Below are 15,334 nucleotides of genomic sequence, written 5' to 3'. Positions count from 1 at the left end.
TAAGTTTCTTCAAACGATACTCAAAAATCTCCCTAATTAATAATTATTTGTTTTAGAATAAAACCAACGGTGATGTAAACCTTGGAATGGAACTGGAAGAAGTCGATAACAATCACCAAAATGTTGCCGAAACGTCTTCCCAGCATCACGAGAAAGATGAAGATGAGGAACCTATTAGTGAAGTTTTCATTCATTCTGCAATTCACACTATTGAATATACGCTTAGTACGATATCTCATACAGCTTCGTACCTGCGTTTATGGGCCTTATCTCTTGCTCACGCCCGTAAGTATGTCAATAGGTTTTATTGATAGATCATTATTCACTGAAATAATCGAAAGCCATTAATAAAATTATTTATACGTCATTTTATAGTTCTTGCAATCTGATTTACAGCTTAGTAATAATCCAGTAAGTTTTGTTTACCATGTATCTACATTATTGTCAATAGTCGTTGGTTTTTTAACTGTAATAGAGAAAAAGCCAGCGACGGATTTACAGTTGTGATTTCAAATATCATGACTGACTTAATCTCCAGCATGTGCTCACTTTTGACAACCCCTAAAAGCCGGGATAAGAATTTAGAATGAGGTAGGGAAAAAAATTTGTTCTAGAGTGCGAAATCTGATGGAATCAGAGGAACAGCAGATCAAGGACATCTGGGTTTTGCGGTAGTATAATACATTTTGTCCTACAATATTTTCAATAGATAAGTTCTAGACCACCAAATACATTCTTCAGCATCCTTTTCAGGTGACTTTTTTCTCGTAACGAGAAAGAAATATCTAAAACCAATCAGCTGATGTTCCTGGACTGTTATAAGAATTGGAAGAACCTATAATAATCTACTTTTTTGTGATGCTATTTAGACTTAGGTTCGAATCTGCTGGAATCGAACGGGTTAAGAATTTTAAATGGGGTAGGAGAAAAAATAATTTTATCGTAGAATTCGGGATCTGATGGGATCAGAAAAACCGAAGATGATGTGGGAGTATAATACATTTTGACCTTTACAATATTTTCAATAGACAAGTTTTAGACCACTAAAGATATTCTTCTGCATCTTTTTCACCTGACTTTTTCTCTTACTGAAAACAAATATCTATAACCTACCAGCTGAAAGCTATTCTAATGTTCCGGGACTGGTATAAGGATTGGAAGTATATGTATTCTAGTTTTGTGTGATGTTATTTGGACTCTGCTGAAACAAAGCAGACACGTTTTATTATAAACTCTTACTACTCTTCATTGATTCCACATATATACTACAAATTAAACATATACATTGTTGCTTACTCTACAAATATGGATAATTCCATCTGCACTTATATTTAAAAACTCATACTATCACATCTGTCCTGTGAAAAATGAAAAAAAACTTATTTTGATATAGGTAACTTTTTTTATCATCAATTCTTAAGACTGTATCGTTTAATTGTGCTTTTATGCACTTCCCTTGATTTACCTTCTATATTCAAAATGTCAATCAAACCTTTGTCCTTAATCATATAAGGTCCTTAAAACAAACTATTCAATTTATTTACTTTATTATCGTTTCGCAATAACACGTTTTTAACTAGCTGATAATTAATTTCTTCAAAATTTTTGTCAAAATAATCCTTTTTGTTACATTTTGAATCTAAAATATTATTTCTCGCATCAACCTTGAGTTCTTATTGATAATTATCAAAGTTATACGAGGGATATATACTATTTGTAACAATATTTGTTATTAGACAAGATTGTTCGAAAACGAGTTCAAATATTGTATATTTTATAAAAAGGTACCCAGACACTCTAATTAAGTATTTATATTTTTGGCAACTTTAATTCGAAGATACGCTGTTACGCAATTATTCCAAAGCATCCAATGTTTTGTGAAGGTGTACGGTGGAATTAAATTCGTTAATTTTCAACAACTGGCAAGTTTTCTGAAAAATAATTGACAAAAATTCATTTCCCTGATCGAAGACAGTATTCCGAGGGATACCAAAACCCAAATACAGTTTTCCACGAATTACTTTGCTACGGTTATCGTTTCCTTGTCCGGCAACGTATAACATTCTACAAATTGGGAAAGATCACATTGGATTATTGTATGTAGTTATTATTTTGTAAGTCCCCAGCGTTAACTGAATTCTCAAATTTACTTTGTATGCTGAAAAATATCCGTATGTACTAATTGTACAGGACTTTAATGACATAATTTTGATTTTGAAAGAGGTTTAATTTTAATACAGATGAAATTGTTTAAACCAAAACTATCTGTATTGGACTAGAAAGAATTATCATTTTTCAAGTTACATGATATTAATAAACAATTTAAATAATTTGACTAATGCTTAAAGTTTATTCGACATATATAACCAACGAATAATTCATTAAACCTTTAGATTTCTTACAATTACTTTTATTTTTCAGAATTGTCAGAAGTACTGTGGAGTATGTTATTCTCTAAAATAGCCTTACAGAGATCTGGTTATGTAGGAGTAGCGTTCATTTTCATATTATTCGCAGCCTGGTCATTTTTCACAGTCGCCATTCTAGTACTCATGGAAGGATTGTCGGCGTTTTTGCACACTTTGCGTTTACATTGGGTGGAATTTATGAGCAAATTTTACGCTGGTGTCGGATACATATTCCAACCGTTCAGTTTTAAGAGAATTTTGGAAGAAGAAGATGCAGAAGCTTAAATCGAAGAGTATTTTCAAAAATGTTAATTAATTGTAGAAAAAAAAGCAATATATTTGTAATTAGATTGTCTCAACTTGTTTTAATTGAAGTTATTTTGTTGAATAATAAATGTTTGCAATAATCAATTCCGTTTTTTATTTTAATATCCTTTTTTCTGTTATAGATTTGGTATATAGATTTTTTAATTATATGCCATAATTGAGTGTGATTCTGCACCAAAAAGTTGTTTTTAATATTTGTTTAATTTTCAAATACCGACAAAAAGGAACGAGATTCAGTATTAGTTAAAAGAAAAGTAAATGAGTTCTAACAAAAAACTGTTTATGTTTCATAAAGTTATAAAATCCCTTTTCTTTTATGCACCCTACAAAGGCTATACGTTCAGGTAGTTCCTTGAAAATTGAGAAAATCGCTAACCTAACCTAACCTAAGCAATAATTTGACTACACTTTATTTTTAAGCTGTTCAAATGAAAATGAAACTTTCTCATCGTATGTGATTTAACTTGAATATATATATTTATCTAACAGTACAATAGATGAGATCATCAATGACGTCGCAAATTAAAGCTACGTAATCCTCAAAAATGCCATTTCAGTCGTTTTTTCACGTTTCGATTTTATATTTTTGCGTGGAGTACCTACTTATCGTCGAAGCTCGAAACATTGATAGTTTTCTAATTATAGATAACGCGACTTGGTGGTGCACAATGCCGAATTGTACTGATGCTTAATTTGAACGTGTATTAGTTTTCAAATACACCAGCAGAGTACGACTAAGTTCTATAAAATTAATTTGTTCCATACCATGTGATAAAAAAACATGGTGGCTTGTAAAGCTGATAATGAAAGTACTAATAAATAAAACTACTAGAAAATAAATATAGTTTTAATAGAACATATAAAAACAAGAAATTGAACAACAAAGTATCAAAAGTGTAATGACAAATGGAATACTTCAAGCCCCCGGAAGTGTTTAATGTAGAGGAGTCACATGGATGGCCAAAATGGTAGCAAAGATTTGATATATTTTTTTAGCTTCAGGAAAAAGCACTGCAGACGAAAAGATAAAAAATCTCCACTGTTGAATATTATTGGAGAAGCTTGCTTGGATATCTATAATACATTTGAAACAACAAAAACATCTTGCCATCTTGTTTTGATGATCATTTCTTACCCAAAAGAAATGTTAGTATGGAAAAAAATAGTCAATGTTTGTACCTTCATTAATACTTATATTTGTTTGCTTCACTCAATCTCAATTACCGAAATTTACAAAAAACTACAACATAACGAAAGCTTTAAGAACTTTTTAAACCATATTATTAAAGATAATACTCGTATATAATTGAAATTTCGATCAATCTTAAAGGCAAAACACTTTTTCTTCCTCTGAGTTGGTATCGATTTTATGCATCACGCGAAAGCAGTACTTTTCAGAGTGGAAAGCATTATTGTACTTGAAATATTCAACGTTGAACATTATGCCGCATAATGCGATTTAATGCTGTAATTGGAAAACTACTATTATTTATATCTTTATTTATATCTATAATAAAACTTGTATGGACTCAAATGAAAATTGAAGTAGCAGCAAACAATGTTACTGTCAACAATGTAACGTTACAGTCGTAAATATAATATAATATAGTGAAAGAATAATTGCAATGAAATTACACCATCGAACCCGTAGATGTGATTCTAGGCCAAGATACTACTGATGAATTTGGAAATTACATGAACAACTCATATTAAAATGAAGAATATTTATTACTGCTTTCATCCCAAAAGACTTTTACTTGTTTAAATCTGTTTTGTCCTGGATACTTTTTGTTATCATTCATAATAGTTCAATAATAATATATAACATTTTTTCGTGTTGAACTTATTTGATAATTATTATTTTCGCACACCGATTTTTTCCCTTTGGACTCGCAAAGGTGTAGGTTGAAAATATAAATCACCCTAGACATTTGGAGCATTCTACTACAGGTTGCGTGAAAGATGTATACATTCTGCATTAAATTATTAGGTTCTTGTTAGTGAGAAAGCTGCTAATTCAGTTTTTACAAATACCATTACTACATGTTTCTTTCAATTACTCTTCAATATACTTTATATGGATTCATGTTTCACAGTTGGCCGAATCTGAGATAATACAAAGATGTGTATTGCAACATACTCCATGTGTACGTGTCTAGAGCTTATACATTAGATTTAGTTCTAATATTTATTGGTTTTTGCAACTTTGTTCTCTAGGATTGATGTATACTAAAATTACCAGAGGTACAAAAAAGGAGATAAATAAGAATCTCTGCGGATAACTCCATGGTTTGAGGTATAGGCCATTATCAAATAAACAAATTTTTCGCCTACCCTCGTATTATTATAATATTGAAAAAAGAAGAAAATGCTTTTGTCAATGAATTTGACAGGTGGTGACTAATGACATTAAAGTCTAGGATTTTTAAGTGAAAAATTAAATATTTTTGTTCATTTTCAAGACCTTTGTCTGAAAAATATCTAAATATGAACCGATTATTTGGTAAAGGAAAACCCAAGGAGCCAGGACCAAGCATAAATGATGTTATCCAAGGGGTAATTACGGCAAAATTCTTAACAAAATCTATTTTAGGGCGAGACTAATTAGAATACTCTATTATTAGGTAGACCAAAGAGCTGAAGCTGTAGAAAAGAAAATAAATGCTTTAGAAAATGATTTACGTAAATTTAGAGATCAAATGGCCAAAATGCGAGAAGGCCCAGCAAAAAATGCTGTCAAGCAGAAAGCTCTTAGAATTCTTAAACAGAAAAAGATGTATGAAGGTCAACTAGAAAATTTAAGGGGTCAGTCGTTTAACATGGAACAAGCTAATTTCGCACATCAAACAATAAAGGATACCCAAATAACTGTGGCAGCTATGAAGGATGGAATGAAATCTATGAAAAAGGAATTTAAAAAAATAAATATAGATGATATTGATGTAGGTTTAAATTGTGACATAAGGATCATATCACTCATCAATGTCTGGTATTTTAGGAAGTTCAAGATGATTTAGCAGATATGCTGGATCAAGCTGATGAAGTACAAGAGGCATTAGGAAGAACATATAATACAGCAGAAGTTGATGAAGATGAGTTGGCAGCTGAGTTAGATGCTTTGGGAGATGAAATAGCCCTAGATGATGATCAGGGTTATTTAGATGATGTCCTGAATGCACCTGAAGCACCTTCTACCAAACCTGAAGCTGCCGGAATAGGAGTACCAGTAAATAAAGGGAGCAAGGTAAGAATATTTACAATTTATCTATACAGCAATACTTATATAAGAGTATGTTTCAGGACTCTATACCAGTTGATGAGTTTGGTTTACCTCAGCTAAAGTAAATAAAATCATGCCTACAATCTGTGAAAAAATATTTTAACCTTCTGTGAAAAGAAATATAAAGCTTAGCTTAAGTTTGTGAATATTTCTGGAATATCTCTAATTGCTTGTTGATATTTCAGCATGCACGTTGATGAGGTAGTATTTAGTGCATTAAAATTTACATATTTTTATATTAAAACATAGTTTTAGTTGATGTTGATTTATAGCTATTCATTTCAAGATCATATTATATTACAATTTTAATAGAAAATCTATTGATATTCTACTTTCAACGCAAATTTCCATTTCTTATCATATTTTTTTATAACTTTAAATTTACACAGGATGGCCAGAAACTCTCTTACCAAACACAAACTATAGATACTAGATGTAACTTTATGTCCAACTAACCTAATTTACCATTATCTAGATGGTTCTTTGCAAGTAAGACCATCATTTAAAGAAAATGCTATTAAGTCAAGTTATAAGCATAGGTATCTTGAATTTACACTGTTTACAAAGTTTGTTCTATGAACCCACGAAGCAAGTCACTAGTATATTTGATTTAAATTTGTGTATTCTCTACATGCTTCCTCTATTCTATCCTACGAAATAGTTGTTGGATTGAATCAGCAATATTTTGGGCTAATTTACCAGCATTTCTCGTCCTATTTGGAACCCTAATGACACACCAAAATGTATTGTTCATGCATGAATTTTGTCTTGTTCATTTTTGTTTGTCAATTTTTAGTCAGTAAAGTACCCCGCTCAATCCCTATGGAAATTGGGTTTCAGTAAATGTCTCTGAAACTTACAATGATAGTTTGGAGCATGCTAATTAAGTCTCTATGGGCACTAAACCCTTCAACCTCTTCAAAGCTTCCCTTGAAGTGTCTGCAGGTACCCTGGCAGGAAGGGAATTGGTTGTGGCCAATTGTTCTAAACCTTGGCACGATGATAGTTCAAAGTAAGCTGTTTAAGTCTCAATGGGCACAAAACCCCATAAATCTCCGAACCCCCACCCAAAGCCCCCGAAGGGTCCAAGAGTACCATAAGAGGAAGAGTTTCGCCTAGTTTTTCTAAAACTTGACACAATAATATTTTGATTTAATTTGAGAATAGAAGTGCCATTTAAAAATTTTTTAAAGAAAAATATTTATGCTTCTGAAAATACAAGAACATGTAGAACACTTCAGGGGTGGTTTTAAGGTTTCCTGCCCATCAAGACTTTAAATCAGCTTGCTTCAAACTGAAATTGTTCCAAATTTCAGAAAAAATCGCCAAAGCCCCTTCTTTAATGGTACACTTGAACTTTCAGGAGTAGTTTTGGGGTTTCATCCCCATTGAGACTTTTAATCAGCTTGCTTTGATTTATCATTGTGCCAAGTTTCAGAACAATGGGCCAAAACCAATTGCCTTCTTCCCAGGGACTTTTGGGCACTTCAGGGGTAGTTTTGTCATATCATATATGCGAAAAAATGAGAGTGCTTTCAATGAAATCAAGAATTTTTTACAATACTAAGACAATCTTGATAGAAACTATTAATGCATCAATGCAATGAAATATGCTTATCAGTAAATTCAATTTTTTCAGAAATAAAAATTAAATTGACTAAACATTGAAATGAGAGTACATTTTTCTGGAAAAAACATAGTGGTTTTCAAATGTACTGTGATATTTGTCAAAAATCATATATGCAAAAAATTTTTCTAAATTTGATCTTCCCATATTGAACACCTGTGATTAAATTAAATGGGGGTTTACAGTAAACACTTTTTCCCTACAGGCTATGTACAAACTTTGAATTTTGTGAAAAGACATGCTTATAAAAAATCTGATTCAAAAAGCAGATGGTTATAAAATCGCATCTAATTTGTTAGAAAAGTCTCATCTCTGGACACCCTTCATATTTAGTTATGTGCTATATTTTGTATGATATATTTTTAAATAAATGTTAATTTATGTATTTTGTTGTTTTTCAAATAATAAAAATCCCACATATTTTTTTATATTTTTATTAAAACAAACATAACACATAATCACTTGTCAATATTACTTAAAATGATTTCTACTTCTTGCTTGGAAACTTCAACAGTATCACAATCGAATGTATTTTTAAAACATTCTAAAAACTTTGGTATAGTTTCTTCAATCGTTACAGTTCGACCTAGTTCTTGACTTAAACTGGTAACACCTTTTCCTTCAATACCACATGGTACAATGTGGTCAAACCAAGACAAATCTGTCGAACAGTTCAAAGCTAGACCATGTGTTGTTATAAATCTACTTCCATGGACTCCAATTGCACATAACTAAAAAAATAACAATCTGCTTCAGAAAAGAAACATTTTATTTTTAAGTTAAAAATGATTAACTGTTCAATTTACACAGTACTATTTATTGAGATTTTATTTTACTTTTTAGAAGTTTATAAATTTATAGCAAGTTGTTTTTGTATTTTCAAGAATTACTATTGGTTCCTCAGTTAAAATAATAGGACTGTGTGATTGATTGAGGCAGATAAATTTTAAAAAGGAGTTGTAGATTTGTTCAGTCACTGAAAAACAACCCTTTGAATATTTGTACAAAGCTACACACAGCTCTCTTATATCCACAACTTATGAGAAGAGTTCCTTTAAAACAACCTTATAGACATACTTAATTGCAGTGTAGCCTAATCTATCAGAGATGGTATAGTTGCTGTAGATTAATTTACAAGCGATCAAAAGTGCAAAACATTTGTTTTTTCCACTACTAGATCAAATTTCTTTTAGACAAATCTGACTAGAGTAGTTAAAAATCTCTAGAAACCCATAGAAAATCCGGACTTTGGAAACAAATGGATCAAGATTACACCAACAACCTTATAAAGAGATATTGTTTAGCTGTAATTGACTTTAGAGGAAATCATTATTAATGTTTGTACTTCTATTTTCATGATGAAAATGGTATACCCTCCCAAAATACTTTTCTTAACTTTTGTGAAGCATTTAAAAATTAATTCCAATGTAATTTTAAAATGAACATTGTTAATTTACCTTTCTATCCTGTATCCACACTCCTGTGTGGGGAGATTTTTCACCTTTCAAATTGAAATGTTCACATAATTTGATAACAGTATCTTCCACACTACATACATACCAACGTATACTTGGTTTAAAGTATTTTAGATTTAAAATAGGATACACTACTAGCTGCCCTGGTCCATGAAAAGTAATCAAACCTCCACGATTAGTTCTAAAAAATTCTGCCCCTAAAAAAGTATTTCAAAATAAAGCAGTATGTTACCAAAATCTATATACTATTCACCTGTTTCTTTTAGTTTCTCTACTTGGCTTTCTGTGTATTGTTTATGTCTGATTCCAGTAGTGTATACAGGGGGATGTTCAATGCACAATAAAGTATTTTTAATCTCCGTCGAAGTGTTGTGAAGGTTTGCTAAATATTTCTGTAATACTAGACCTTTGGAATACGTTAGTTTTCCTACGTTTATAACCCTCACCAGTTTTTCCATTTCTTTCCATAATCAAAATTTAGAATTCTTCTTTCAAAATAATACCATTAATGTGTCTGCAGAAGAGGTGGTTGGGATGTAAGCATAAGTAACGTCAAAACTTATGAAAGAGGCTTTTGATTTATGCCATAGATAAATTTTTTGTTTGTCTATGCGGCTTAGTTGTAATCATATATGTAATACTTCGTTGTGGTTTAATTATTTCACGTTATTGTATGATTTGAAAAATACAAACTTAATTAATAACGGGATATATGATCTATAGAAGTCTGGAACACACTATATTGGTTTGTGTAAATTAAAATTGTGGCTGTTTGCTCTTCGGTAAACATAACCTTACACAACATTGTCCTAGTTTGGCTATAAGCATTACGAGAAAATTATTTTTAGATAAAAGAAATGTTTAATTTTATTTTTATTTTTAATACATTAACTCTCATTCAGTTCTCTTCAGCAGCATATGGTAGTACTGGTAAGTCTGAAATTTATTCTTATAAGAAATAATAAAATTAACTTTGCCATTTAGTCCATTATTTAGAACATGGGGAAACATTCCATTTTGAACCGTATAGCAAGGGTCTGGAGCTGCAAACATTTTGTTACAAGGGAAGAAAGAAATCTATTATTTATATTTGGCAAAGTGTACTGGTAAGCAGGTATAACTTTGAAAATCTATCCAAATATTGTATATTCTTTATTAGTTTCAGTTAAATCATCCAAATGAAGATTATACATTATATGAGGGATCCACTCCTGAAAATGTTGAACTGGAATATTCAAAAAATAGTCATTTCTGGTCGACCAACATATTTATGGTAAAACAAAAAAGTTTCAAAATCAATCCATTTAATACAACATGTATTGGGGTGAGCAGTGGTGATTCATATACAGTGCAGATTAGTGTAATAAGTAAGTCCCAAATCAATTTTTTTCTACAAATGCTACTAATTTAATCAACCTGGTAATCAATTGATTGACAGTACAGTATTAAACAAATAGTAAATTGTTGAATTTGTTTCGACTTATAACAATGGTAATATGAATATTGAAAGAGCATTGGATAACACTACTTACTGGGGCCTTTTAAAAACGAAATTTAAAAATGTAAAAATATAATAATATTATTTAGGAATTTTTATAACATAGTATTTTAACCCTTCAGAATATCTGTGTGGCAGACGGATTTAGTTTATAGATATGGTAATAAATCTCTCTAAGAAGCAAGTAGGTTTCATATGTGCCTCTTCTTACTTTTCACAGATACCAGCTGTTCACTGCTTTTCACCAGACCAGGTTTTCCTATATTTGGCTGATAATAATTGCTCAAGTTACCTTTTTTTTTAATTATTATAACTCTCATGTTTGTCTGATAGTCAGCAATTATGTTCCACATTCTATTTAAAGGATAAATAATTTTATGATTAATAAGTTTCTGTTACCTATGAACTAAGTAACAAAAAAAGTAAGATGTGGTTAATAAATGTAAAAAAAAGAAACTAAATTCCCATATCCATCTGTGAGATGGATGTTCCTTAACATGTTCTGTGTGAAGGGTTAAAGTACCTATCCAATCTCCCAGAAAGAATAAGCTTTTCAAATTTTGAAACATTTATCATCATTGCTGTATTTCTATTGGTCTCCACATTATAATCTATAGTCTCCTTCAAGACATGAATTCAACACTAAAATATTTTTTCAATTTGAACCAGTAGTCCCTGAGATTAGCTGGTTTGTACAAAGAAACAAACTCTTCAGTTGTATAATATTTGTTAATGAAAAAGCAGTTTTATAAAGATAAAGATATAATTTTGTAGTAATAATTTTCAACTATTTGTTTAAAACTGACATTAAAGTTGAAATCATTAGAAAAATCAGTATTTTCGATTTTTCAAAATAGTCATTTTGTAGATATGGATTTTTGGAAATTACTGATGCTGGGAATTGGTACATTTATATTTTTATCTGCAGATACTCTGAGCAAAAATACATTCTTTCATTATGTAACAGGTATTACATTTGGTGTATGTGCATCAGTGTTGGTTCTAATATATTTCATAAGTAAGATATTTCCAAGGGTATGTACATTTATTTTTTATTATTCAGTCCACAACTTTTACGTAATATCATTTATGAGTTCCATTGTTATTGTAGAAACCTTTTATGTATGGAGTTCTTGGAATGGGATGGTCTTTGGTAATATACATCTCAAGATTACTATGGGAAAACATACAAGTTGTGGTAAAATATTACAAATTTTATGTTACATGGTATATCCTGTTCACAGGATTAGTAAGTTTCATATGTGAGTACTATTATCAATAAATTGAATAAAATTTCACCTACATTTTCCAATTTTTGCAGTGTGCTACAGATGGGGTCCTGTAGAAAATCAACGCACCATCAATTTGATAAAATGGTCCCTGCAATGTGTGGGGTTATGCTTAATTTTTAACAGTAGTAGTTATCAAGAAGCTGCAATGGCTCAAATAGTGATATTACTGATAAGTTACCATTTACCACAAAAATGGAAATTGGCACCTAAAACCTACTGGTACATCAAATTCTATATGTGAATCTATTCAAATTAGTACTTGTAATAATTTTTAGCTCAGATTAATTTGTGAAATTACCTACAAATTAGGGATTGAAATGCATTGCAATATTTATTGTGTACCTTCATCAAAGTTGTTTTTAGCATCTACATATCCATTTTTAAACTTCCAATGAACTCCAGTATTTGTTCTGACTTCAAGAAGATTAGATATAAATTTCTATAGGTATTTTGTCAAAGCATTTTTCTGTATATCCCTTGTGAAGTGAATGCATTCTAGAACTAGGTGAACATCTTCTGCACACAATCTACATTTATCAGTTACTGCTAAACCACTGAGGGCGAGAAGGTGAAACTCGATCTAGCGGTATCAAAGTGCCTGGGAATGCTTCTTTTTTGGTTTTCTTCTCTTTTGAAAATTCTTTCTTATGGGAGTATTTTTCTGTACTACTGAAAGGATTTGGAGCAATAATAAGAGTACCTTGCTCCAAATATATATATATATATATATATATATATATATATATATATATATATATATATATGAATTTTGAAAAGTGTTGATTTAATATGATATTATTCCAAATGGAACTACAGATACCAACAACGAATCAGTGTTGATAGCACCATCTAATAGTTATGTATAGAATGAGAAAATTTAAAACAAAGATTAGAAAGGAAATTATAGATACAGTCGGTAAATGAATTTTCTGGCCTTGAAGGCATCTCGATTAGTTCTTTAATGTTGATCCAATACTAATATGATCGCTTCTGAATAGACACCTAACATAATAAATAATAGATAAAGGTTCAGATGAAAAAATATTTGATAACATATATGAAATTCTTAATGAGAACCACAGACCGCGTAAGCAAATTTTTATTTGGTTGAATAAATATGAATATAATCATTCAGCAGATATACTGCAAATAGATTCTGTCATTCTGATATTCGACCTCATAAATATTTAGTTTCTCAGAATATCTTCGAATTTGTAAGTAAATATAATGCAATGTATTGTTTATAGGAAAAATATATTTGCTTGTAGTGTTCATCATGATTTGTTAACTTTCTCGGCTATAATTGGTCTAGGAAACAGAATTTAAATACAGATTATACTAGTGTTGTCAGGCAACAAAAAAAAGTCATCAGAGGCAAGATCTGATGAATATGGTGGATAGCCAATCAATTTCAAGTGGAGATTTGTTATGATGGAAAATCACTTTCTTTTTCTTCAATTGTGGTCACTTAAGTTACTTTGATTCCTGCGTGACCAGGAACCATGACTTATTCTTGTCTATTTTACTAAGTTTTTTTCTGCATTCCTATGTCAGTTTTGTATTAATTACTTGATAGCTCTGTGCTTTGATAGCTGCTTGACTATCATGATGTATTGTAACATAAGAAACATTTCTGATAGTTTTTTTTTCATATATCATATAATTTCAAGGTAATGTTACATAATATTGATTTATATTTCTATTTGTTCAAAAGATTTATTCCACAATCAAATAATTTTGTTCCATAACACATTTTTCTATATAATGTAGGAAAAAGAAATTTCCACCAAAGATAAAATTACTTACTAACGAAGAATATTATCAGCAAGGAGTTGTTGAGACTGCAAAAGCTTTAAACTCATTAAGACAGTACTGTTCAAGTCCCGAATGTAACCAATGGGAAACTGTTTTAAAATTGAGCAATGTGAAGAGGTAAGTACTCGGTGAAGTTAAATATTTCTCAAAATTGTGGAAAGTATAGCTACAAATCTTTATGTCCTGGATATTTTATATCAGAATGACATAGATCAAAGACACCTAGATACATATAGTTGAAAAGAATTTGTTCAACACATTGTACAATTTAATATAAAAAATAATAAAATGTTAAATATTTTATCTTATCTTATAGCCTTTCCAAAGTCAGTTTATATAGATGATACCAGGATCATCTATAATTTGCATTTAAGCCCTATAGATACTTCAAAAACTTGACAAACAAATATAAAGCTATAGACATCTGTGAAAAAATTTAATTTGCTACAAATCGAAGATGTTTACAATATCAGTGGCAGATAGGAAAATTTCTGGGTCCCAAATATGAAAATTAAAATACATGGGCGATGTGTAACTAGGAAGTTTTCGATTTATTACAATCATAAGTAAATTATTTGTTGTAGGTTTGCTTCTTTTATGGAAGGTAATTCTCATCTTAGTGACGAGGAAGTATTGGAATATGATTCATTTATTCAAAATTTGACTGATGACGAGGAACACAATGAACTGACTGATGAAGAAGATTGAAAATTGTTTATTGAGATTTAAAATGAGCCAATAAAGTATTTTTTGCATATATTTTCATTTCTCTGAGAAATAAGTTTCTAATCAATAGAATACACATGGAAAAATGCAGAACAAATTTATTTAATTTGATTGTTAATAACAGTATGTTTAGGAAGCACATATCTTATAGTCACACTGTACTTAGTAATTCATCACTTTAAAGGGTTGTATCGCTCTAATTCAGTTTTAGCAGTACGAGGTGTGGCTATTAAGTAACTCTTTCGTGTGAGAAGTCTACCTGGTCTGTAGACAAACCAGTGTAGCCGAGGCCTTCGTTTGTATAGGAGGTGTTTTTTTGGTTTGCCATATAATAGAGCTGCGCATTGTTGTGAAATTTCACATGAAACTTGAAAAAACTGAAACTTATAATTTATTGAAACAGGAGTATGGCAATGAATGTTGGTAGCAACCAAGTGTTAATAGTGGTTAAGTGGTTAAAATTTCAAGATGGCCCAGAAGATGCTGGAGCTGAAAATATAGAAAAAGTCTCTAATCTTGTTCGATCTGACCGTCGGCTAAGTATTCGTACCATTGCTGAATCAATCAGAATTGTCAAAGAACGTGGCACATTTTACATGAAAATTGTAACATGCTAAAAGTGTGTGCAAAAGGTAATAACATGAGAAAAATCAAATCTACAGTAACAAGATTTGAGTCTGTCGAAGCCGTGAAAGAAAAAGCGGTGGAGGTCCTGAAGGAACTGACAAAAAAATACTTGTTTCGAATAATGGAATATCCGCATCGATCGATGTAAGGATAGAGGAGGGGTATATATATAGCCCTTATTACAACAAATCAATAAAGTTATAAGTATAAGCATTGTATAAAGAATAGGATAGTAGGTTAACCTTATGAAGATATCATT

At 30.6% G+C, this 15,334-nt stretch overlaps 4 protein-coding genes across 8 annotated transcripts in view; 3 read left to right on the top strand and 1 right to left on the bottom strand.

Annotated features, from left to right (window-relative positions):
* The window catches only part of LOC130444577 (V-type proton ATPase 116 kDa subunit a 1), a 40,281-nt gene extending 37,461 nt beyond the window's left edge, over positions 1 to 2,820 (top strand). For 3 of the 5 annotated variants that reach the window (XM_056779789.1, XM_056779791.1, XM_056779786.1), the window contains exons 12-13: positions 57 to 285; positions 2,422 to 2,820. In XM_056779789.1, the coding sequence (XP_056635767.1) occupies positions 57 to 285; positions 2,422 to 2,693 (501 nt within the window). In that variant the 3' untranslated portion in view covers positions 2,694 to 2,820. The remainder of the gene's footprint in view (positions 1 to 56; positions 286 to 2,421) is intronic. The other 2 variants (XM_056779788.1, XM_056779790.1) reach the window with 1 other exon arrangement.
* A 2,285-nt stretch (positions 2,821 to 5,105) lies between these two features.
* On the top strand, positions 5,106 to 8,066 carry LOC130443830 (charged multivesicular body protein 5). The gene is made up of 4 exons (XM_056778693.1): positions 5,106 to 5,291; positions 5,360 to 5,677; positions 5,734 to 5,979; positions 6,036 to 8,066. The coding sequence occupies exons 1-4, from the start codon at positions 5,223 to 5,225 to the stop codon at positions 6,078 to 6,080; spliced, it is 678 nt and encodes a 225-aa protein (XP_056634671.1). The 5' UTR covers positions 5,106 to 5,222; the 3' UTR covers positions 6,081 to 8,066.
* LOC130443829 (putative lipoyltransferase 2, mitochondrial) lies at positions 8,061 to 9,682 on the bottom strand. Its single transcript, XM_056778692.1, has 3 exons — positions 9,371 to 9,682; positions 9,100 to 9,314; positions 8,061 to 8,373 (listed from the first exon to the last, which is right to left on the bottom strand). Exons 1-3 carry the CDS (start codon positions 9,573 to 9,575, stop codon positions 8,101 to 8,103), a joined length of 693 nt encoding a protein of 230 aa, XP_056634670.1. The 5' UTR covers positions 9,576 to 9,682; the 3' UTR covers positions 8,061 to 8,100.
* A 23-nt stretch (positions 9,683 to 9,705) lies between these two features.
* On the top strand, positions 9,706 to 14,545 carry LOC130443828 (nuclear envelope integral membrane protein). The gene is made up of 8 exons (XM_056778690.1): positions 9,706 to 10,047; positions 10,102 to 10,223; positions 10,277 to 10,484; positions 11,484 to 11,650; positions 11,727 to 11,877; positions 11,937 to 12,126; positions 13,678 to 13,839; positions 14,307 to 14,545. The coding sequence occupies exons 1-8, from the start codon at positions 9,975 to 9,977 to the stop codon at positions 14,428 to 14,430; spliced, it is 1,197 nt and encodes a 398-aa protein (XP_056634668.1). The 5' UTR covers positions 9,706 to 9,974; the 3' UTR covers positions 14,431 to 14,545.
* Positions 14,546 to 15,334: the final 789 nt, after the last annotated feature.

The sequence above is a fragment of the Diorhabda sublineata genome, chromosome 5, assembly GCF_026230105.1.
Source record: "Diorhabda sublineata isolate icDioSubl1.1 chromosome 5, icDioSubl1.1, whole genome shotgun sequence".
Taxonomy (NCBI): domain Eukaryota; kingdom Metazoa; phylum Arthropoda; class Insecta; order Coleoptera; family Chrysomelidae; genus Diorhabda; species Diorhabda sublineata.
Note: the sequence above shows the minus strand (reverse complement) of the source record. Positions and strands in the feature narration are given on the sequence as shown.